Consider the following 26,077-nt stretch of genomic DNA (forward strand, 5'->3'; position numbering starts at 1 on the left):
TAATGGGGCGTATGGGATGACACAGCTTTGCCAGATACCAGACTGCACCAAAATCAGGTCTGTTCATTGGTTAGGATCGTGATTTGCATACCATCATGAAGCAAAGTTACGGTGGAGGTGAATTTTGAGAAGGTTTTTCCACAGCTCCTCCTAGTTGATGGAAGCCAAGTCTTTAGTGAGGCTGTCTATAATAGTGGGGAACTGCAACAAGTGAAGATGGAGACCATGCAGTGAAGATCATGCCATCATGCCTCCAGGAGAGTATCCACATTACAGTTCAGGGAACTTCTCTTCAGCAACTGGGATGAGATGGTTGAGGAGGATTCTGGCAATGACTTCCTCTGCAGCAAACAATGGGGAGGCCTTTTTGTGGTATCTTCGGTTTGATTTGCCTCCCATCTTGAAGCTGTTCACAATTATAGCATCCCTGGTATATACTCCCCCCCCAAATAAGGGCAGCTCAGTTGGGGATTTGTGCCTGAATGCTAGAACCTCAGCAGGACAATGATCAGTTCCTGAGGCTTTGTTGTTCTTTATTGCCTTTAAGTAAGCACTTGAGAAGGATCCATGTTGCACTCAACATCTGTACGGTGAGGCCCAGCACCAACCTGCCCCTGCTGTGCAATACCGTCCTCCACCATTAAAGCTCCACAACTAATCCTTGGAAACATGGACCACTTCCCATATCTTGTGAGCCACCTGACAGTACAGACAGATGTTGATGATGAAGGTGGGAAAAGCATGAAGTGTGTTGCAGCAACCTTATCACAGCCCATGCTTCTCCGATGGACTTTTGAGTACGGATTGTCATTCTGTGAATCTGCCGTGAAAATACCCAGATTTTCATCATTTGAGATGGTGGATCTACAGACTTGTCAATTTTAAATCTCGCACTTTTTTGATTAATTGATTGATTACAAGATACAGCAGGGAAATCGGCCCTTCGGCCCATCGAGTCCTCGCCAACCAAGGATCACCCGTTCACACAAGTTCACTTTTGCATCCATTCCTTACACAATTGGGGCAATTTGCAGAGGCCAATTAACCTACAAAACCCACACATATGTTGGGATGTGGGAGAAAACTGAGGAAACCCAGGAGAACATTCAAACTCCACACAGATGGCACCCGAGGTCAGGATTGAGCCCAGATCGCTGGTGCTTTGAGTTGTAAAAAAACTGTACATTTTAGCGATCATACACCACTCGTGGAACAATGCACCTGATGCCCAACATTTATTGTAGCTAGAATGATAGCTGGTCCTTTGAATAGCAATCGAGGCTCAGGAATGTAAATGCATCCGAATTGGTGTGATGGATGGCCACAGTAACAGGGCACTAATAGTTGTTTAAGTCCTGGGCCCCACCACTGCACACAATGGACTTGTGCTTGAAGGAGTGACTGACACTGGAACCAGGCACCCTCAGCAGTGAGTGGGAGGAATCGGGACCTCAGCAGGTATCTGACGGAATGGAAGTTTGGTTACTGGCAGTTTTGGTTCGGCGGCGGAAGATAAGATCAGGCTGTGCTTATGGGTACCTGTCCTTGTATTTCGAAGGGGATGAGGGCAGTTGGGATGAGGGAAAAGTTCTGAATGGTTGGGGAGGGTAAGTCTGAGATTTGAGAATCATGGGCAGTGGGTTGCTGCAGATGGTAGAGTGTGGGCATGGAGAATAACACGTTGACGCACTCCTAAACTGGAAATCACGTCAGCCTGACTCGCAATTGGATGTGGTCAATAAAGTTTCCACAGCGATACAAAATGACCTAGAGATGATTGTTACTGCTCTTTGATTCAGTAATGTCAATTCTTTCTTTTAAATCAAACCAAAAAAAGTCTGTATAATGCAATTGAGTTTACATTTTCTATTAAAGAAACTTTATGCATAGATGCTGTCATTGACCATTCTTGATAAATGAAAATATTGCTGATTTTAGAGTTTAAGAGACCTGAATAGTGCAACTATAAAATAATTCGCAGCACTTATTCAGCCCCGAACCATACAACCAGTGGTCTGGTAATACAGTTTCTTGCTTTGGTTCAAGCTAGCCTGTGACTTTTTTTCTTGGTCTTTTAAAATGAATGGTTATGGGTAAGAACTGTATGAACAAAAACAAAAAAATCCCTTTTTACCGTTACTATCATTTTGTTATATTGTGATCCATTCCACAGGAAATGTGGCGCTTGTCCAATCAAACAAAATGCACGGTGAGACTGCAGCAAATTCTTTCTCTCTCCCATCGAACCTTCATCTTCTCACACTCTCGGTGCCTGGGTGGCAATACAATTCAAACCACACGAAACACCTAGAAGATATTACTCGAGGTAAGCCGCTCTACAAATTTGTAGTCTATTCACGTGTTGCATGTTCAGTGAGTTGATGAAGAGTTTCACAATTTGAAGTTAACAGCCAATAAAATGCTTTTGGCATTTGGGTACACATTTGTAAATGTCATTAAATAATTGTAGATGGGGCAGGAAGTTGCAAAAGGTCAATGGCAGACTGAGTGATTGAGTTAAACTAACGTGTTTGGTATTTAATGTAGTCAAGTGTAAGATCATCTATTTTGGAGCCAAGATGGATAAATAGGAGTATTTTCTAAAAGGTGGGGAACTCAGGAGCTGTTGAGTTGTAAACCCGTTTTGGGAGTACAAGAGCATAAATTGTTTAAAAGTAATAGACAAATGGCACTTGAAAAGGTTGATAAAATGTTGGACTTTTATCTTAAGGAGGCTGGAATTCAAATAATATTTCCGAGCATTTGTGGTCAAGTCCCATGTACAGGGTTCCTAAATTATGGTATTGCAAACACTTAGCGGGTACCCAAAAACCTATTTGTGGCATTTCATTGGGATTTGAAATTGGCTCAGTTGTACAGGGTCCCTTTTAATTCTGAAAGGAAATGTTTAGAGGGAGTGCAGAGACGGTTCACCATTCCTGGGATGTCAGGACTGTCTTATGAAGAAAGACTGGATCTTGGTTTATACTTCTAGAATTTAGAAGATTGGGCTTATAGTAATCTTAAGTTCATTGAAAAATTGTTTGGACCCCAGCATGTCTCGTCATTACCTGGATATTGTTGTCAAAGTTTGCGAATTTTCTAATGTTTCTATAAACCCAAAAAGGTTATAGAAACCCAAACAAACGCAGGCCAGTCACATGGCTCACACACGGACTTTGCTGTCCTTCCTTGCTCCATGGGGTTAGCTCAAGATAAAATGGCAAGGCTGCGCAGAATTATATAGGCACGCCTCCCTCAGGAATTTGGTCACACCAATGAATTTTCAGCAATTAAACCAAAATCTGGATAAGGATGAAGTTTTTGACATAATTAAAGAGAAGCAATCAATTTAAGGGAACTTCATCATTCCATCAACTAATATTCAAAATGTATGGGTTAGAGATTGCTGTAATGGTTTGTCCAGTTCAGGTAAACTGCTTAATTTCAATTGTCTATCTGCCAGCTTTAGTTGTTGCTGGGTAAGTTAAAATTTACAACAAAAAATATACCCCCTAATTTTGCATTTTCTGTCCTGCTTTCCAAATTATTAGGAATACAGAGACCAACAAAGTAGCAGGCAATTTAGTTGCCTTTTTTTTAAATATCCACTTCCATTTCCAGTATCTTTTATTAGACTTATGTAAGTCTTTATATTTTTGTTTCACATAATAGCTTAATCAATTTTGGACCAATAACACAAAGATTCTACTGTGCTCAGTAACATTTTTCATACATTCTGAAAATGGAATAACCATTTTTATGTTTTGTTTTTAATCTTTGAAACAGAATCACTAATGCACTTTTCTCCAGTTCAAGGTAAACAGTCTCAGCCAAATTTCCGTCGGGTTCTGCTGAGAATTCTGCATTTATATGAGGTGGGAGAAGATCCGGTGCTATCCCAACCAGTGAGAGTCAACCTGAAGGTCTGTTGTCACTTTTCAATGTAAAAGTATTACAGGAAATCTATACAATAATTCTGTGTGAATTGTCACAAGTTAATGTTTCAGACATGTAAGTCTGCTATTGCACCCTCGGCACGAAACTATGAACAAAACAGGTTTATTGGCCAAGTATTCACATACAAGTTTACAAACTTAAAAATTCATTCATTCATGAACAAAACAGGTTGTGTAACATTCTTTCCATTTCACTCGCGTATTTTTATTTTCTTATTTTTTTCACATTCCTTCCTTTACGGTATATATGTGTGAGCCACCAAGACATTTGCAGTAATGGAGATTGGGACCAGAAACTAATTGCACATACTCACATTGTTTATTTTTAAGCATTTTTGTGGTAACGCTTTTTTACTTAAGATGCACGCACAACTAGAATATGTTGCTTTTAAATTAAACTTAAGTTTTCACCAATAAAAGCATCGTAGCTATAGTTTGAATTTCCTTGAAAGTGACAATAAGCAGCTCTTGCAATGCAAACCATGTTTGAGTGAAGTTAACTTCAACCTGCGATTTTTAAAAATCTGTTAAAAAATGTAGTGATATGTAGATTCATCATTGAAACCATAATTTGCTTCATTTAAAATCCTTCTATCAGGTGTGACTTGAGGCTCATTGAGGGCAGAACAATAGTGCAACAGTAGAGCTGCTGCCTCACAACACGACACGACACAACAAAATAGGGAGAGTACAGAGGAGATTTACTAGAATGTTGCCTGGGTTTCAGCACCTAAGTTACAGAGAAAGGTTGAACAAGTTAGGTCTTTATTCTTTGGAGCGCAGAAGGTTAAGGGGGGACTTGATAGATGTGTTTAAAATTATGAGAGGGATAGACAGAGTTGACGTGGATAAGCTTTTTCCATTGAGAGTAGGGAAGATTCAAACAAGAGGACATGATTTGAGAATTAAGGGACAAATGTTTAGGGGCAACATGAGGGGGAACTTCTTTACTCAGAGTGGTGGCTGTGTGGAATGAGCTTCCAGTGGAAGTGGTGAAGGCAGGTTCATTTTTATCATTTAAAAATAAATTGGATAGGTATATGGACGGGAAAGGAATGGAGGGTTATGGTCTGAGTGCAGGTAGATGGGACTAGGTGAGAGTAAGTGTTCGGCACAGACAAGGGCCAAGATGGCCTGTTTCCGTGCTGTAATTGTTCTATGGTTATATGGCTAGAGATCTGGGTTTGATCCTGATCATTGGGGCAGAGTTTGTACATTTCCCCATGACCGCGTGTTTTCTCCGGGTACTCCGGTTTCCTCCCACATTCCAAAGACCTGCAAGGGTTTATGGTTTAATAAGCTTCTGTAAATTGTCCCTGGTGTGTACGGTAGAACTAGTGTATGGATAATCTCTGGTTGGCGCAGACTAGATGGGCAGAAAGGCCTGTTTCCATATTGTATCTCTCAACTAAACTAGAGAGAAATATTCCCAGAAAACATTTCAATATTTCCCTGGCTGGCTGCAGTTAGATTGTTGTGGTTCATATAACCCACTATCCTAATTGGGGAAAGGATGAAGATGTATTTGAGGTAATTACCTTGATGTTTCTCCCACTGCTCTCCTATAACTCAGTCGGGATTAAGTTTAAATGCTATATCTCCACTAATTTTAAGAAAGGGGATGTATTGAGGACATTCCTGTCCACTATGAAAGCAGAGAATGAGCTTGTATGCAGAGGTTGACACTTTAAAATTAGTTCTTCAAAACCAATGTCTTCATTATAATATTGAGGCTTAGAAAATGAAAAGAATTTTAAGGAAATGTCAGATGTAATCAACAAAACTGGTTTCATTTGAATGTAGTGAGTAAACTGTCTATGACCCATTTGGTCAAAGTACACTAGAATTCAAAGTTTTATTTCTAATTAAAAATTACATTAGAAATGTTATGGTCAAACTATATTGGTATATCCAATTTGAGTTGACAGCTCAAGGTTGATCAGGATGGATCTCAGTGGAGGATTGACCCTTGTGAGGCATATAATGTCTCATAGGTCCCTACTACCACTTGAGTTCTGGTTTCTTACTTCCAAAGCTGATCTTTATTCATTATCTTTTCACATTTTATTTGTAATTCCTTCTTCTGTTTCTCTTGGTCATTTCAGATCCAAATCTAAATCATTAAATGGCTCTGTATACATTTTCTTACACAGAGCATGAGCAAGTGATACACAGTGCTTCAAGATACATGGATGCAGGGACGAATACACATCAGTCATAATGCACCAAATTACAGAATGTTTTTGAAATTTTCTAACAAGAATGATAATGAAATTCAAAATCTATCTTAGATTCTTAGTGACTTATTATGTAGAGAGGAGTTACACTGCCTTCCAATTCTTTATATAAAGCTTGTGTACTCTTTTTAAATTAAACTGTTGCCAGGATTTATTAAAGCCATTAGGAACAGTGGCATCTGTTGAAGAGCGGTCATTGACGGGAATCTGGAATATTAACGCTCTCCAACGTTGGAAATGGAGAACATCACAGCAACATGACATGGGTGAGTTGTTTCAGTTTGGGCTTTCACAATGATTTTTTAAGATTTCAAGGACAAGATACTGCTTTGAGTGGAATATTTATATTGTTTGGGGAGGGGAGTGTGTGGGGGAGGGGGGGTGTGAGGGAGGGGGGGCATGTGAAGCATGGGGGGGAGGGTGTGTGGAGGAGGGGGTGTGTGGGGGATGGGGGTGTGGGGGAGGGGGTGTGAGGTAGGGGGGGAGGGGGTGTGTGGCGTTGGTGTGGGGGGAAGGGGGGGTGAGTGAGAGGGAAGGGGGGTTGGGGAAGGGGGGGTGGGGGAAGGGGGGGTGTGGGGGTGTGGGGGAAGGGGGGTGTGGGAAGGGGGGGGGGTGGGGAAAGGGGGGGTGGTGGGCGAAAGGGGGGAGGAGGAAGGGGAGGTGGGTGGGGGGAGGGGGAAGGGTGGCGTGGGGGAAGGGGGTGGGGGGGGGAGGGGGGGCTTGTACTCTGCTCACCTCGCACCTTCAGCTTTCGGCCTCACGCAGCAGATCCCCGTCCGGGTTCACTCAGAAGCTTCCGGTTCAACTCAGCAGCTTCTGGCTGGCCGTGCTGGTCGCCGCAGAAGCAGTCCGCGGGCTGCACACTCCATGCGGGCTGCACAACACACTCTGCCCCTTATGCCTTTTATTCTCCTCGCCGCGTTATTGACAGTGGGTTCAGGATGGGGCAGTTTTTACAATTTTTAAACCTTCATAACTTTTGCACTATTTCACCGATCAGAATAAACCTTATTTGACTTGCAGCGGAGGAGAATGGTGTGTAAGGTGGCAAAAAATCGTGGCGCTATGGGGGATCGTTTTTGCGCTAATTTAATTACACAGCGGACCAGAAGTGGTCAAGATGAGAGTTTTAGTAATAGTATAGATAGATAGAAAGATTAAGGCACACTGGCTGAAACCCAGAGAATAAGAGGCGAACAGGACACAAATTGCTTGAGTAACTCAGTGGGTCAGGCAGCATTTCTGGAGAACGTGGATAGTTTAGTTTTGTTTAGTTTCACATGTACCGAGGTACAGTGAAAAGCTTTTTTGTTGCGTACTATTCAGTGAGCAGAAAGACTGAAGCCGACCGCTGTGGACTTCTTCAGAAGGGTCTCAACACAAAACATCACTTATCCATGTTCTCCAGAGATGCTGTCTGACCCTCTGAGTTACTCTAGTACTTGGTGTCCTTTCGTGTATTAACCAGCATCTGCAGTTCTTTGTTTTTACAGAATGAGAGATGATCTCATTAAGACATTCAAGATTCTGAGAGGGTTTTCCAATGTAGACACCAAGAATCTGTTTCCTTTGCTGGAGATCAGGAAATTAGGAGGCACATAGTGTCAGTAAGGGATTCATGATTCGGGACTGAAATTGAGGTGATACTTTGGAATTCTCCATTTCAGCGAAGGGTTGAGAGAGGCAGGATGTGCACACTCAGGCTTTGAATACATTCACGGCTGCAATAAATAGATTTGTGGGCAAGAATTTAATCAGAGATTAAAGGAAGGAAAGTTGGCGGACGGGTGGAGCTGAGACACTATCAGTAACAGTGGTGGAAGAGGGAGGGGGCAAATGACTGACGCTGGTTTCAATTTTTATGTTCTCATTTGTAATATTTGCATAATGGGGTCAGATCTGGGAGATAAGTAAAGGTGAAATTAGATGGGTTTATGTATCATCTTGAAATTACTTTTTGCTGTATTCACTCTGCAATTATCACAGTTTAATCACCTAGAAACATAGAAAATAGGTGCAGGAGTAGGCCATTCGGCCCTTCGAGCCTGCAGCGCCATTCAATATGATCATGGCTGATCATCCAACTCCGTATCCTGTTCCTGCCTTCTCGCCATACACCCTGATCCCTTTAGCCACAAGGGCCACATCTAACTCCCTCTTAAATATAGCCAATGAACTGGCCTCAACTACCTTCTGTGGCAGAGAATTCCAGAGATTCACCACTCTCTTTGTGAAAAAGGTTTTCCTCATCTCGGTCCTAAAAGATTTCCCCCTTATCCTTAAACTGTGACCCCTTGTTCTGGACTTCCCCAACATCGTGAACAATCTTCCTGCATCAAGCCTGTCCAACCCCTTAAGAATTTTGTAAGTTTCTATAAGATCTCAATCTTCTAAATTCTAGCGAGTACAAACCGATTCTATCCAGTCTTCCTTCATGTGAAAGTCCTGACATCCCAGGAATCAGTCTGGTGAACCTTCTCTGTACTCCCTCTATGGCAAGAATGTCTTTCCTCAGATTAGGAGACCAAAACTGTACGCAATACTCCAGGTGTGGTCTCACCAAGACCCTGTACAACTGCAGTAGAACCTCCCTGCTCCTATACTCAAATCCTTTTGCTATGAATGCTAACATACCATTTGCCTTCTTCACTGCCTGCTGCACCTGCATGCCTACTTTTAATGACTGGTGTACCATGACACCCAGGTCTCGTTGCATCTCCCCCTTTCCTAATCGGCCACCATTCAGATAATAATCTACTTTCCTGTTTTTGCCACCAAAGTGGATAACCTCACATTTATCCACATTATACTGCATCTGCCATGCATTTGCCCACTCACCCAGCCTATCCAAGTCACCTTGCAGCCTCCTAGCATCCTCCACACAGCTAACACTGCCCCCCAGCTTTGTGTCATCCGCAAACTTGGAGATGTTGCATTCAATTCCCTCGTCCAAATCATTAATATATATCGTAAATAGCTGGGGTCCCAGAACTGAGCCTTGCGGTACCCCACTAGTCACTGCCTGCCATTGTGAAAAGGACCCGTTTACTCCTACTCTTTGCTTCCTGTCTGCCAACCAGTTTTCTATCCACATCAATACTGAACCCCCAATACCATGTGCTTTAAGTTTGTATACTAATCTCTTATGTGGGACCTTGTCGAAAGCCTTCTGAAAGTCCAGATATAACACATCCACTGGTTCTCCCTTATCCACTCTACTGGTTACATCCTCAAAAAATTCTATAAGATTCATCAGACATGATTTACCTTTCATAAATCCATGCTGACATTGTCCAATGATTTCACCACTTTCCAAATGTGCTGCTATCCCATCTTTAATAACTGATTCTAGCAGTTTCCCCACTACCGACGTTAGACTAACTGGTCTGTAATTCCCCGTTTTCTCTCTCCCCCCCTTTTTAAAAAGTGGGGTTACATTAGCTACCCTCCAATCCTCAGGAACTACTCCAGAATCTAAAGAGTTTTGAAAAATTATCACTAATGCATCCACTATTTCTGGGGCTACTTCCTTAAGTACTCTGCGATGCAGCCTATCTGGCCCTGGGGGATTTATCGGCCTTTAATCCATTCAATTTACCTAACACCGCTTCCCGGCTAACCTGGATTTCACTCAGTTCCTCCGTCTCATTTGACCCCCGGTCCCCTGCTATTTCCTGCAGATTTTTTTATCTTAGTGAAGACAGAACCAAAGTAGTTATTCAATTGGTCTGCCATGTCCTTGTTCCCTATGATCAATTCACCCGTTTCTGTCTGCAAGGGACCTCCATTTGTTTTAACTAATCTTTTTCCCTTCACATATCTATAAAAGCTTTTGCAGTCAGTTTTTATGTTCCCTGCCAGTTTTCTTTCATAATCTATTTTCCCTTTCCTAATTAAGCCCTTTGTCCTCCTCTGCTGGTCTCTGAATTTCTCCCAGTCCTCTGGTAGGCTGCTTTTTCTGGCTAATTTGTACGCTTCATCTTTTGTTTTGATACTATCCCTGATTTCCCTTGTTATCCACGGATGCACTACCTTCCCTGATTTTTTTTTTTTTCCAAACTGGGATGAACAACTGTTGTAGTTCATCCATGCAGTCTTTAAATGCCTTCCATTGCATATCCACGTCAAACCATTAAGAATCAATTGCCAGTATATCTTGGCCAATTCACGTCTCATACCCTCAAAGTTACCTTTCTTTAAGTTCAGGACCCTTGTTTCTGAATTAACGATGTCACTCTCCATCCTAATGAAGAACTCAACCATATTATGGCACTCTTACCCAAGGAGCCACGCACAACAAGACTGCTAACTAACCCTTCCTCATTACTCAATACTCGGTCTAGAATAGCCTGCTCTCTCGTTGGTTCCTCTACATGTTGGTTTAGAAAACTATCCCGCATACATTCCAAGAAATCCTCTTCCTCAGCACCCTTGCCAATTTGATTCACCCAATCTATATGTAGATTGAAGTCACCCATTATAACTGTTTTACCTTTGTTGCACGCATTTCTAATTTCCTGTTTGATGCCATCCCCAACTCCACTACTACTGTTAGGTGGCCTGTACACAACTCCCACTAGTGTTTTCTGCCCCTAGTGTTTCGCAGCTCTACCCATATCGATTCCACATCCTCCAAGCTAATGTCCTTCCTTTCTATTGCGTTAATCTGCCCTCTAACCAGCAACGCTACCCCACCTCCTTTCCCTTTCTGTCTGTCCCTCCTGAATATTGAATATCCCTGGAAGTTCAGCTCCCAGCCTCGGTCACCCTGGAGCCATGTCTCCGTGATCCCAACTATATCATAGTCATTAATAGCTATCTGCACATTCAACTCATCCACCTTATTACGAATGCTTTGCATTGAGACACAAAGCTTCAGGCTTGTTTTTACAACACTCTTACCCCTTATACTATTATGCTGAAAAGTGGCCCTTTTTGATTTTTGTCCTGGATTTGCCGGCCTCCTACTTTTACTTTTCACCTTGCTACCTATTACTTCTACCCTCATTTCACACCCCTCTGTCTCTACGCTCACACATTTAAGAAACCCTTTCCCTTTAACTCCATCCTCCACCATCCCATTCGACACCCCCCCCCCCCCCCCCCCCCTTATTCAGTTTAAAACCACCCGTGTAGCAGTGGCAAACCTGCCTGCCAGAATGCTGGTCCCCTGTAAAGATGCAATCCATCCCTTTTGTACAGTCCCCCCTTACCCCAAAACAGATCCCAGTGATCTAAGAATCTAAATCCCTGCCCCGTGCACCAGTTCCTCAGCCACACGTTCAGGTCCCGTATCTCCCTGTTCCTGCTCTCGCCAGCACGAGGAACTAGAAGCAAACCGGAGATAACAACCCTGGAGGTCCTGCTTTTCAGCATTTTTCCGAGCTCTCTAAAGTCACGCTGCAGAATATTCATCCCCTTCTTTCCGACATCGTTTGTGCCGACATGCACTACCACTTCCGGATGTTCACCTTCGCCCTTGAGGATTTTCTGCACTCTGTCCGTGACATCCTGGATCCTGGCACCTGGCACCTAGAAATGTTTTTAATGTCCTGCATAGAAGTTTGGTCAGTAACCACATAGCCTTTCTTCAGTTTGTCCCCTCCCTCCTTTCCTCTCAACTTTATCTCAATAATTATTAGTTTAGTTAAGTGTATTGTCACATGTACTGAGGTACAGTCAAAAACTTCTCTTGCATGCTGACCAGTTAACGGAAAGATTATAATACATGATTACAATCGATCCATCCACAGTGTACAGATACATGATAAAGGTAATAACGTTTAATTCAAGATAAAGTCTAGTGATGTCCGATTAAAGATAGTCCGAGGGTCCCCAATGAGGTGGATTATAGCTCAGGACTGCTCTCTAGTTGTTGATAGCATGGTTCAGTTGCCTGATAACAGCTCAGAAGAAACTATCGCTTAATCTGAAGGTATGCGTTTTCACATTCTACCTCATCCCTGATGGGAGACCAGGGCGTGACCAGGGAGAGACTCATCCTTGATTATGCTGGTGGCCTTGCCGAGGCAGCGTGAAGTGTAAATATAGACAATAGAAGGGAGGTTGGTTTGCATGATGGTCTGGGCTGCGTCCACAATTCTCTGCGGTCCTGGATGGAGCTGTTCCCAAACCACTCTGTGTTGCATCCCAATAAAATGCTTTCTAAGGCGCATTTGTAGAAGTTGGCGAGAGTTGTTGGGGAACATTGTGAACTTCCTAAGCCATCTAAGGAAGTAGTCATTGGTGTGCCTTCTTGACCATTGCTTTGATGTGGGTAGACCAGGGCAAGTTGCTGGTGATATTTTTTCTGTGTGTTATCAATCCTCTAGGTTTTTACTGAATTCCTAACAAAATGTACTGATTTTACATTCGCCCGTTTTCTAATAAATGTCAAGTAAAAATTTGCTATTGATACTGACAATCCAAACAGAAGTTGGGCATAAAATCTGGAGCAAGGAAGCTCAATGCATCCCTTGAAAACTGCTCCATCCAAAACAATAATAATAATAATAATATATTTTATTGTCATTGCACATAAGCGCAACGAGATTTGGTATGCAGCTTCCAACCGATGTCATAACATAAATAACTAATAAAATTAGGATTTAGATATTGATATCTCGAGAACATGGATTGTAATAGAGTGAAACAGTCAAAACAGTTCGACAGACTAAAGTGCAGATGTGTCTGTGCGACGTGACCATCCGAGGAAGACAGTCCATGGGGGGATGGGGGGCACTCAGCAGGGCCGGTTCAGAGCCGCTATAGCTCTGGGAATTAAGCTGTTCCTGAGTCTGGAGGTTCAGGCGTAGAAGGCCTTGTGACGTCTGCCGGAGGGAAGCAGCTCGAACATTGATTTTACTTCGGAGTCACGTGAGTGACTTCGTGAAGAACCCCGCTTCCACGCATGCGTGTCATATCGCTACACGCATTGCAACGAGTCACACAGGGGGGAACGGCGTTCCCCAAGCGGGAGATTTGAAAGTCGGGAACAGCAGGTAAGAGACTCTGCGTTCCTTTTTACTACTTACTTTTAGGAGGCTGCGGAAAGCTTGCGGGGAGACCCGTGGAGGGCGAGCAGCCAGCAGCAGCAACAGCACGAGTTTCCCTGGAGGGGAACAACCTGAGCCCGACTTTGCTCCCGCACCGGCAAAATTCACCTCTCGGCCGGGCGGGAAGCAAAGTAAAAAAGGTCCCTATGCCAGTCTCAAACGAGACTGGCTTGGGAGCAGTCGGTAGCAGCCAGCACAGAGGCTGCGGGACAGACAGCTCGGAACAGCGGTACCGGGGCTCGAAACGCTCAGCGAGTGCAGCGGCACTTATGGAGTCGGAACTGGACGTTCGGGCTGAAAACCTTGTTCACAAGGTAAGCACCAGGGTCCAGGGGATCTATAGGAACAGCCGGGGTTACCGGCTGCGGAACTGCCGCGAAGGACCAGGCCCGTGAACACCGGGGTCGGTCCAAGCGGCTTGAACCCGACACAGGCGACGGTCACCGGCGGGAGAAGGAAAGTCGGGAACAGCAGGTAAGAGACCCTGCGTTTCCTTCAACTTACCTTTCTAGGTGCAGACATGGACCAGGTCCATGTAAGCTGCAGAAGGCCGGCGGGAGAACCGCGGAGGAGCGGCAGCAGCAGCAGCAGCGGCAGCCGGCAGCAGCAGCAGCAGCGGCAGCGCAGTGGCAGCAGCCGGCAGCTGCAGGAGCACAGACAGCGGCAGGAGCACAGACAGCAGCAGTGGCAGTGGCACTTTCGTGAGGAGCTGGCAACGGCAGGAGCAGCATGGGCACATCGATTCCCGGAGGGGGAAAAACACCACCTGTGCCCAACTTCGCTCCAGCATGGTGAGAAAGTTCATTTCTCGGCAGCAAAGGACTTTGCAGTTGACTGGCTGCAATCTACTACAAGGGACCAGTATGTGAGTACCAGGATCGGTCCCAGCGGGGTTTTAGTTACAATAATCGCTTCTCGGCTTTTTGGCTAAGATCAAGTGTAGTATCTGTTCTTATCAGTTTAATATCTGATACACCCCTTATCTAGGGACTATATATATTATATAAAAAAACTATAGTAGCTGTTATCATCAGTTTTAATGTCTTATATGTCCCTTATCTAAGGACCATATAAGTAGGAGTGCCCAGAATTGAGGGCATTAGAGTGGGGTTGACCGGCTGCAACGACCATAAGGGACCAGTACCGTCAGTACGGGGGTGGGTCCCAGGGGTCTAAGATAAAGGAGCAGCCAGGAGTGCTGAGAGCGTTGAAGTCAGGTTAAAGGAATAGATGGAAGCAGCTGTGCCAGTTATCCTCCACACCGGCCATATCCACTTCAACGGAAGGAAGGACAAAACTGGAGAAGGAGGACCATGGAACAGCGGGCAGCCAGCAGCAGCCAGCGGCACTTGGATCAACCGTAGTGGGATCAGCTGTGCCCGATGTCGGCCCCGCACCGGCCAGATCCATGTGACCGAGCGGTAGGCTAGACACAAATCAAACAAGGTAGTGGACTCAGAAGGGTCCGACTTTGCATAAAACCGCCGGCAACCAGTGCCCGAGAGGGCTGGAGCGGGAAGAAGCGGTGTATGGAGCCTTGCTCCAACGTGATAAACCCACAGCAGTACCTCTTTGAGGGCTGCACAATGCTTTTACCCCATCAGAGGGGAGCACTGTGGGTCAGTTCTGGGCTGACCTGCAAGAGGGGTCCGCAGAACAAAAGACAAGTGGGCAGCAGTTAAGCCCCACATGGGTACCCCGTGTGGGACCCTAGAGATCTCTAACTCTATAAAAAAGAGTAGGCAGGACCCTGATGGGCCAGAGCCTGGTAATACAGCGTCCCATGATCCTAACACAGCAGGGACTCTGCTGGACATGGTGGCCGATTACTTTAGCCAAGTCAAACATGGGTAGACTTGGATCCAGGATGGCAATAGTATTACTATATGTCTGGCCACAAACGCCAACAAGAAAAATTTACAAACACTGGCCAGACATCTGCCACCTGGCAACGGTGAGGCATTACAGGTGCCCAGTGTAGACCAATGCATTTGGCAGCATATGGACGAACATCAGGAACCAGGACCTCAAGATCCAGAGAACCTTCAAGGGATTGACGGAAGGCATCATAGCACACACCAGCACCCTGGACTAAACGTAGGTAACCAAAGACCATCAAGACGCACTAGATCTGTTTAATAATATGCAATATAACCTGAACTACACGTGGAAGGCGGCCATTCAGCCAGCACTAGGACCCCAAAAATGCTACCATTTGCAAATAAAGAACCGTGTGTGGACTAAGCCAAGACACTGGGGCTCATCAAGGCCAGCGCAAGGGCCTATTTTGGAGCATGATACCAGCCACAGGCAAGGCCATAAAAAATGTGGCTCATACCAGTAGCAGTGTCAGAAATCAATATAACCTGCAGGATCCATTTTAGGGTATGGCCAGGGCGGCCACCCTGGAAGATGCGGAAGCCTCAACCTCCCACACAACCCCGAACAAGAAATATTAAACCAGAACCTTATTTTCAAAAAACCAAGGAAATAACAAAACCACCGGTAACCATGGAGGTAGGTGGGTGGGGTTTTCTTCTGTTAAAATAGGGACCTACGAGGGTATGGGGAGGTTGCAACACTACAGTTATGTATGGTATATAATCACTACAGATTCATATAATCTCAGCAGTATTCAGGGTTATCTGATAGGGTTTTTCTCATCCCAATAACCACAGTACATCATACACCAGAAGGGCATTTTGTCCTTACATAAACCAAACAATCTAAAACCCACATGGTGCTACAAGAATTGTACACAAAAGATGGGATTGAACATATTTATTAAATATAAGATAGAGTAGGGTTGCAGGATTATCATTGATTTTAACCCTAAACACATTTGTTTTAGATATTCATTTTAAGATGGATGCTCTTATTATTGATATAGACTTGGTGTCAGTTGTGGGTTTCTATATGGCAGGCATTGACTCAATAGAGGAACTTTGGCAATATAGAGCTTACAAAAGGGGCAATCATTAGCCCCATTATTATGTACTAAAATTCGTAAACCAGCTTGGCATTGTTATGTAAATAAGCCATAGGGTGAGGTTTTCCCCCGTTCGGACCCATCAATGGGGTACTAGGGATAATTCAACCACACTTGGCATCTGGAATTTTCAGAGTACCCGACTGACCTTCTCAATCATGGTATTTCAGTCTTACAGGGGATGGTGTTAGAACCATGTTCCCTATGAACATTGCCAAAAAATTATTGATTTATCCAGTGACTGGAGGCAGTCATCCATGCCATAACACTATGGATTTATTGATTTGTAGAGTCTAACAGACCCACTACACTGTCAGACAGAACGATGAATCTCATCTCATCTGCACTAAGACTGTCAACACGGAAGCAGTACCTTGGACACATCAAGAAATGGGGCATATACTGCTTGGACAACAATCTCGACCAAAAGGCCAAGAACATTCTGGCCGTATTGGAATTTTTACAAGCCTCCATTAGGATAATCGATGGAGCTACAGTGCCTTCAATAGTGCCACAAGTGCACTCTCCAATTACCTATCACAAGGATCGGAACGGCACGCTGTGGGCACGCACCCCTGGTAAGCATACCAGGTACTCCGAAATCTGGGACATGGGTGTCGTTTTCTCAACATGCTGAGGAGCTTGTAGCTCATAACAGCGTTGTCACCTCAGTAACAGACCAGGAAGATGGTTATGCTCATGGTGTTATTTACCGCACAACAAGTCCAGCCATTAAGCAAACTGAGCCTGGACTCCCTGATCATCTCACCGAGAAACTGGTGTTGTCATACAGGATTTAATAAAAGATCGGGTTCATAGGGTCTAGGGTTTGATTTTATGGTACACCCATATGGCAAACGACTGTGTATAACAAGACACATCTAACAATACATAGCATATACTCAGAACATTCGAGGTCAGAGTATGGAGTTGTTTATCTCTTACAAGAAACTGCATGATAGGGTCACGACTCAAACTATATCAAGGTGGCTCAAATAGGTCCTAAAAATGGCAGGAATAGACACTGATGTTTCAACTCTCATTCCACCAGGACTGCAGCAACATCCGCAGCAATATTGTACAGGTACCCACAGACCAAACCCTCAGAATGGCAGGAGGGTCATTTTAAAAAAGGGTTTTTCCACAGGTTGTATTATAAACCAGTTAATTTGGAGCCATCATTGTATTAAGAAAACATTTTAGGTTCAACAAAATAATTTGCCCGATAGGTTACAGGGTTATGATTCTCAAATTTTAAAAAATGTTATATTTTTTCGTTATACCACACAACTCTTTGTATAATTGTGTTTTAAAACTACTAATGATGCTCTCTCCCAATACCCAAGGCAGTTGTGAAGCATGGACTCGTTCCACGGCATGAGGTCACAGAGCTTTGAAATCTTCACGAAGTCACTCACGTGACTCCGAAGTAAAATAGTAAGATTAAACGAGAACTTACCAGTTTGAAGTTTGATCTGTATTTTATGAGGAGTTACGATGAGGGATTTCGTGCCCTCCGCTCCCACCCTCTTATGATCATATCAAAAACTGGTATCTCTTTGATAATCTTACTATGTTAGATCATTATAGGTTTCTGTGACCTCACACCGCTGCTTTGAAGAATGACACGCATGCGTGGAAGCGGGGTTCTTCACGAAATCCCTCATCGTAACTCCTCATAAAATACAGATCAAACTTCAAACTGGTAAGTTCTCGTTTAATCTTACTATTTTATTACAGTCATGGAGTTGGACAGCATGGAAACAGGCCCTTCGGCCTAATTTGCCCATGCCCACCATTATGCCCCACTTATACTTGTCTCACCTGCCGTTGTTGGCCCACATCCCTTTAAACCGTTCCTACCCATGTATCTGTCCAAATGTCTTTTCAATATTTGTTATAGTATCTGCCTCAACTACGTCCTCTGACAGCTTGTTCCGTATACCCACCACCATTATCTGTGTGGAAAATGTTGCCCCTCAGGTTCCTTCATGGACGAAGCTTGGATAGGAAGAGTTTTAAGGGATATGGGTGAAATGCGGGCATTTGGACTGTCCAAGAATGTCAACTTCAGTTGGACTGAAGATCAGTTTACCATGCAGTTGAGTTGAATGACTCCATGGTCACCTGCAGAATGTCAGCTTGTTGATCATCACAGCTTACACAAACCATAAACTGCTTCTCTTGTCCTCGTGGAACTAAAATAGAACAGCTTTGTTTAGCATCACTGTCTTTGAACAGATCTGCTACTATTTGGTAGCGATAGCTCACTGTTGCTTTGACAAATCTGTTTCACTTGTTTGGTCTTGCGCGCTGAGGACTTGCACAAATCTCCACCTTTGAGAAAACACGTGGAAATTGTGCTCTTCTTGCAAAATTAATTGTCTACTGCTGTTGAGTGCATGGAGACACATCAACTGGATTTGTTTCTCAGAAACTCGCACCTTTCTTCATGCAGTGATCGTCACACCTTTCTTCATGCAGTGATCTATTTTGTTCTCGTGTGGACAAGACTCCTGTGTGAACAAAAACAGATTATTTTAACAATGTTGACAATGGAAACCGTCTGCATAAATATTTTTCTCTTTCTGTTTGTGATCATTTAGAAAGGGAAAAACTTATTAGAAAGGGTATTGATTAGGGAACATGGGTTTAGGCATTTGGTGGAAGGATTCATGATGAGCGGAGGAGTTAACAGATATCTGGAACCAGCTGCGTTAAAAAGGGTCTCTATTCCATGAGCACTTGTTCAACTCCCCGGATTTCTTTCCCCTCCCCTCCTACTCCTCATAAAGAAAGTAATACTGAGAAGTCAAATGAGGTAAGCCTGAGGGTGGCACACTGGTGCAGCAGTAGTGTTGCTGCCTACCAGTGCCAGAATTCCTACCTATCAGCCCCAGAGTCCCAGGTTCGATCCTGACTACGGGTGCTGTCTGTACGGAGTTTGTACGTTCTCCCTGGGATCTCGTGGGTTTTCTCTGGGTGCACCGGTTTCCTTCTGCATTCCAAAGATGTGAAGGTTTACAGGGTAATTGGCATCTGTAAATTGTGCCTAGTGTGTAGGATGGAACTAGTGGAAATGCTGGATGGCGCGGACTCAGTGGGCCGAAGGGCCTGTTTCCACACTGAATTTCTAAACTAAACTAATAGACCATGGATAGTCCAGTTTTTTAGATATACAGCATGTAAACGGGCCCTTCTGCCAGTCTTCTGCCAACTCATTCTATATTATCCCACTTGCTAGTCTACTCCTTACATACGAGGGGCAATTTGCAGAGAGCTATTAACATAGAAACCCACACGTCTTTGATGTGGGAGGAAACCGGAGCATCTGGAGAAAACCCATGCTGTCCCAGGGAAAATATACAAATGCCACAGACAGAACCTGAGGTCAGGATCGAACCCTGTCCTCTGGCGCTGTAAGGCACCAGCAGCGCCCCTCTACTGCCTTAATGAAACCTTCAATGGGTTGAGTTTGAAGACAAAGTTTCTTTTTTTTGCCAGTCACTATTGCTCTGGTTCTTTTCCTTTTTTGGTGATATATACTATTCTCTTTTCCCAGACTTCCATTTGTAGTTTTGTTCCTCTTGGGCTGAATTTTATCTGCTGGAGGACATGGGTTTGGGTGCAGATGGGAGCAGGGTGCGGAAACTAACAGAGCATTAGAAAGCAGATGTAGAATATATATAGAATGTAAAGAAACGCACATTCAATGGAAGCTGATGTGTTTGTTGTGGTCTTCACATGCATTGAAATAGACCTGACCACCACTATACTGTTGTAAGGGCTGGGCTCCAGGTCCTGCATAACATCCTATGGAAGGGAGCAGAGGTTCACTTTAGTTAGCAATGTTACAAAATTTTGAGATTTAAAAAATCAAGTCTGCAATTTATCCCATCAGATAAAGCATAACAATAAGTTTAATTTGACACCTAATTCACTTTCATATCTCAAGTAATAAAAAAGTTATGGCCATTTTCATACTCGGAAATTAGCATCTTGTTCCCTATTGATTTTCTATGGACATAACAAAAAAGCTGTGATCGTGTGCAGTCAAAAGCCCATAACCTTCTTAAAAATTAAGAAAACTGAATGAAATTTTCAGTTATCATAGATTGAACCATTCTGAAACAAATATAAAATAATCTTACTTGGAGGACCTGAAATTAAAGCATATAATTAGTTAGTTACCCAATTGTAGCTAATTTCAAACTTCAATTACTAGATCTAAACATCTATCAATTTCTTAATAAATGATTAACATTTTTAAATAGCCTATGTGTCCAAATAATATTCACAAATAATTCACAATAAAACATGATTTTTAAATCTCATTTACATCAATTTATAGGCCAAATGGAAGGAATTTAGTGTTCAATTGCTGTAAATTAAAGTCAATTTAAATCAGCTTTCTAGTGGGTTCCTGTGAACGCGCTGGTTTAGAACGTTCACATTGCAGTGGATTTGTGCCCTCAAATGCCCAGAAAAATACTGCGGGATATAAAGAGCCCAAAATGAACTATTCGCTATAGAAAACTTTATATACAGGGTTCTTAAGAAGCCCCTTTTAATGTAAAAATAAGGTACATACCTTTAATTGTTTGCTTTATAAAACCCTGGGGCTGCGAGAGGTTGCGGGTTGAGAGAGTGATTTTTAAACTACTATAACTATTATACAAGGCCATAAAAACTAATAATACCTTTTGCGACGGGGTCTTCCAGCGATTTTCCGTTAATGATTTACTAGGCTGAACATTTTCGATTGCAACAGCCTAGTAAAAATCGCGTTTTAAACCCGCCCCCTCTAAACAGCGCCAGAATCGCGCACACGGGGTGGGGCAGATACTCAGACACGATTCAGGTAGGTTTTGTAACATACCTACTTTAGTCCATGAATTCTATGCATGGAACATCACCCTGTTCATTCTCATCATTGCTCATTTATTCTCATCTAGATCTTCAGCATAAAAAGAGTGTGTGACCTTGTGTGCTCCATAAGGATGTGTTCACAGTTCCGTACCATACCTCCTATACACTCATGATTGTACAGACAAATTCCACTCTAACTCCATCTGCAAGTTTGCAGATGACACTACTTGGGCTGAATCATGAACAATAACGAGATGGAGTTCGGGGGGGGGGGGGAGAGAGAGACACATCTTAGTGACATGGTGCTCGGACAACCAACCTCTCTCTCAATGTCAGCAAGTTGTCGGAGCTAGTTATCGACTTCAGGAAGCAGGTGGAGTAAGTGCCCCAATCGGCATCAGTGGTGCCAAAGTGGAATTGGTTGAGATATTCGGTGTCCTTGGCATTAATATTATCAAGAATCTGTTGTAGATCCACCACATCGATCTGTCGGCCAAGAAGGCCCCTCATCGTCTCCACTTCCTGAGGAGACTGGGGAAATTCAGCATGTTTCTCGTGATTGTTCCAAACTTCTGCAGATGCACCATAGAAAGCGTACTGTCAGATTGGCTTAGGAACAGCTCTGCCCAAGATCAATAAATAAATTGCAGAGAGTGGTCAGTGTAGCCCACTTCATCCCACAGACTCCCCACCATTGACTCCATCTACCCTTCACATTGCCTCTTCCCCACTGTTATTAGACATCTGAATGGTCCTTCCATATTATTATTGTACCGCTGCTGAAAACCCAAATACCACCGACCCTGGTTGTGTGGCAAATAAATTCTATTCTAAATTCTATAAGCTGTCTGATTCACCTCTATCCCATTGTGGACATCGGTCCTTGTCTATGGAACCGATGCGCAACAAAGCTGAGAACTATACTCTGCACTCTTCATCTTCCCCATTGCTCTATCCACTGTGCTTGTGTTTGACTTGATTGTATTTATGTATGGTACATCTGATCTGCTTGTATAGCATGCAAAACAACGGGGTTTTTTTCTGTACCTCGGTATACGTGACACTAGTAATCCCGAACCAAAAATTGGAAGTAAACCTGTAAGAGAGAGAGAGGAGCAAATATTGTATATTTGGTTTGGCTGTTTTGGCTGTTATAATTAAATCATGGGCAGGGTGCGGACATTATGAGTTATGTTTGTAAGGTTTGGAGTAATAGTAAATATGTATGGGTCAGGTGTGCATTAAAATATGGGGCCCAAATCCAGATGATACATCCATCTTCTGTAGTAGCATCATCCCCCTTTTCTTGTGTAGAAAGGAACTGCAGATGCTGGTATATACGAAAGACAGACACAAAGTAACTCAGCGGGTCAAGCAACATCTCTGGAGAAGGTGGATGGGCTGGGACCTTTCTTTTCCCCCAGAGATGCTGCCTGACCTACTGAGTTACTCCAGCACTTTGAGTCTATCTCTGGTCTCTCTCCTTTGCTGATTGTACTTCTCTTGCCCTTGTCATTGTTATTGTGGTCTTGGTCATTAAATCTTGAATAGCCAAAGGCTCCCCTGCTGCCTCTGCAATCTGTTTATGTTATAAATCTTCCTAAGTGCTTCGAATTAAAATGAAAAACCTCTTTCACAAGTCAGTGGAAGCAGTGATTGAATCAAGTTGTCCAAGTGTTTTTGGGGAAAATATTTCCACCCACTGCCTTGAATCCCTTGTAAGCTGAGAATTTATTACTGTAAAGATGGGTTGCAATCCAATACATCCTCTGATTTATAAATTTGACTTTTCAGGCATTTCTGTTGTAAATTATTTTAATGATGATTTCTGTCAGACATGCCCTGTGGGAGAATCTGGAATTCACAGCAAGATAAGTCATTCTCAGCATGTCTTTGAAAATTATATCTCTCGTTGTTATATCTTGATAAGCCAAAAGAGGATGGATTGTGGAGGCAATTCATTTATTTTCACAGTGGAAAAAAAACATTGTCACACGCAACTCATTATGGAATCAGCAGGGGGAAGTTGGCATGATGGGTCATGTTTCACTTCAGAAATAGTGGCCTCATTTGTTCAAGCAGACAAAAAAAAACAAAGAAACATGGCGGATGGTGGAAATGCTCAGCAAGTCGAACAGCAGCTGTGGGTGAGGAGCGGTTAACGTTTCAGGTTAATGGCCTTTCATCTGAATAGGCAAACATTGGAGAGGTCAAGCTCTAACCAAGTGCAACAACAGTGGAAGAATGGAGGGGGAGGAACAAGTAAATGTGTAGGAAGGAACTGCAGATGCTGGTTTACACCGAAGACCTTATCGAACACCTTTACTTGTTAGACACAAAAATGCTGGAGTAACTCAGCGGGACAGGCAGCATCTCGCGAGAGAAGGAATGGGTGAAGAAAGTCTGAAGAAGGGTCTCAACCTGAAACGTCACCCATTCCTTCTCTCGAGAGATGCTGCCTGTCCCGCTGAGTTACTCCAGCATTTTTGTGTCTAACAAGTAAAGGTGTTCGATAAGGTGACAGGCAAGAGAGATAAAGATGGCAATTGGTTAAGCAAAGAAACAGAAGATTGGTCAAGAATAGCTACGTGGGAATAGCAATGGTTCAGCAGATCTCCGACCGTGGGGCCTTTGGGCTTTAACACCGTAAAGCCGCGGTCTCCGGTTAAGAAGAAGCCGACTCGGGAGCTCCATGCCACGGAGTGTTCTGATCCATCCCGACACCGGAGTTTCGATCATCCCGACGAGAGGGCTTGAATATCGGACCGTCATCGGCAGCGGCAAGTGCGGAGGGTTGAAAGGCCCCGACCACGGGTGAACAAAGGAGGAAGATGACTGCACTTTATTGCCTTCTATCACAGTGAGGAATGTGGATTCCACTGCGGTGGATGTTTATGTTAAATTTCATTTAATGTGGCTGTGGGTATTGTTTTTCACATAGTATGGCTGTATGGGAACTCAAATTTCACTGTACCTTAGTTGGTTAAGTGACAATAAACACGATTTTGAACTTGAACTTTATTTACATTTTCATGCATGTTGATTGTTATGAAACTTTTGACCTTGGGCCTCACGGGTTGGATCCTGACCTCGGGTACTGTCTGTGGGGAGTTTCTCTGTGCACCCACTCTCTACATGGTCCCTGTCATCCCAACAACTCACCTCCTCTCCCTCCTCACCCCCACCCCGCTACAAAAGCTCTCTTTTCTGCTTGTTTTCCTGCTCGTTTTCTCCATCTTTATCCCTGTCCCACTCTCCTCCCTCTCTTCCTCTTTGCCCCCTCTGCTCCTTTCACCCTCTTCCCCTCCCCTCTCCCCTCCTCACTGCCACCTCCTCCCACTTCTCCCTTCTCTCTCTCCATCATATTTCTCCTTCTCCACTTTTATGACTAATAGCCAAAAATGGTTATACCTTGTTTCAATTTGTGATGGCATTAACACTACTGATAAAACATTTGAACCTATGATGTGTTCTAACTGCTAATTCAATCTTTTTCTCCATAGAGTTTAACAAAGCTACAGGAAGACTGAATGAAGAATTCAGAGTCACCATTCATCCCAAGGAACTGAGAACATTCTTTGTGTATTTTAAACAATAATGTCATAAGTGATAGGAGAAGAAGGGCCATTCGGCCCATCAAGGGGGACTCTGCCATTCAGATGTCTGATCTATCTCTCCCTCCTAACCCCATGAGAGGGATAACCTCTGACACCTGTAGTTGATCAAGAATGGACAAGCCTTTATCTACTGACTTTGACAATAGTGGAAAGATTCCAAACACCACCCTCTGTCTAGGAAATGACTCCTCAGAATCCTTCGTAAGGGAATGTTCTTTAATTCTGAGGCTATGATTTCTAGGGGTAACCACTAGTGGAAACTCCTCTCCACATCCACTCTATCCAGCCTTTCACTAGCGGTAAGTTTTAATGAAATAGAAACATCCATAGAAATTAGGAGGAGTGGCCATGGAGCCTGCAGGCCATTTAATATGATCATGGCTATCATTTAAAATCAGTATCCCGTACCTGCCTATTCTCCATACCCTCTGATCCCCTTGGCCACAAGGGCCACATCTAACTCCCTCTTAAATATAGCCAATGAACTGGCCTCAACTACCCTCTGTGGCAGAGAGTTCCAGAGATTCACCACTCTCTGTGTGAAAAAAGTTCTCCTCATCTCGGTTTTAAAAGGATTTCTTCCTTAAGCTGTGCCCCTTGTCCTGGACTTCCCCATCATCTGAAACAATCTTCCTGCATCTAGCCTGTCCAACCCCTTAAGAATTTTGTAAGTTTCAATAAGATCCCCTCTCAATCTCCTAAATTCTAGAGAGTAATTCTATCCAGTCTTTCTTCATAAGACAGTCCTGACATCCCAGGAATCAGTCTGGTGAACCTTCTCTGCACTCCCTCTATGGCAATAATGTCCTTCCTCAGATTTGGAGACCAAAACTCACGCAATACTCCAGGTGTGGTCCACCAAGACCCTACAACTGCAGTAGAACCTCCCTTCCTATACTCAAATCCTTTGCTATGAAAGCAACATGCCATTCGCTTTCTTTACTGCCTGCTGCACCTGCATGCCTACCTTCAATGACTGGTGTACCATGACACCCAGGTCCGCTGCATCAAGTTCCCTCGGCCACCGTTTAGATATAATCTGCTGCTTTCCCGTTTTTTTGCCACCAAAATGGATAACCTCACATTTATCCACATTAAACTGCATCTGCCAAACATTTGCCCACTCACCCAGCCTATCCAAGTCACCTTGCAGTCTCCTAGCATCCTCCTCACACCTAACACTGCCCCCCAGCTTAGTGTCATCCGCAAACTTGGAGATATTGCCTTCAATTCCCTCATCCAGATCATTAATATATATTGTAAATAGCTGGGGTCCCAGTACTGAGCCTTGCGGTACCCCACTAGTCACTGCCTGCCATTGTGAAAAGAACCCGTTTACTTCTACTATTTG

At 43.7% G+C, this 26,077-nt stretch overlaps 1 protein-coding gene and 1 pseudogene across 1 annotated transcript in view; both read left to right on the forward strand.

The window, feature by feature from the left end:
- The window catches only part of man2b2 (mannosidase, alpha, class 2B, member 2), a 66,947-nt gene extending 42,203 nt beyond the window's left edge, over positions 1-24,744 (forward strand). Inside the window, exons 14-17 of the mRNA XM_055643068.1 lie at positions 2,174-2,326; positions 3,814-3,926; positions 6,345-6,462; positions 24,613-24,744. Coding sequence (XP_055499043.1) covers positions 2,174-2,326; positions 3,814-3,926; positions 6,345-6,462; positions 24,613-24,707 — 479 coding nt within the window. The 3' untranslated portion in view covers positions 24,708-24,744. The remainder of the gene's footprint in view (positions 1-2,173; positions 2,327-3,813; positions 3,927-6,344; positions 6,463-24,612) is intronic.
- Positions 14,159-14,268, forward strand: LOC129705047 (U2 spliceosomal RNA; annotated as a pseudogene).
- Positions 24,745-26,077: the final 1,333 nt, after the last annotated feature.

Source organism: Leucoraja erinacea, chromosome 1 (assembly GCF_028641065.1).
Source record: "Leucoraja erinacea ecotype New England chromosome 1, Leri_hhj_1, whole genome shotgun sequence".
Classification (NCBI taxonomy): Eukaryota; Metazoa; Chordata; class Chondrichthyes; order Rajiformes; family Rajidae; genus Leucoraja; species Leucoraja erinaceus.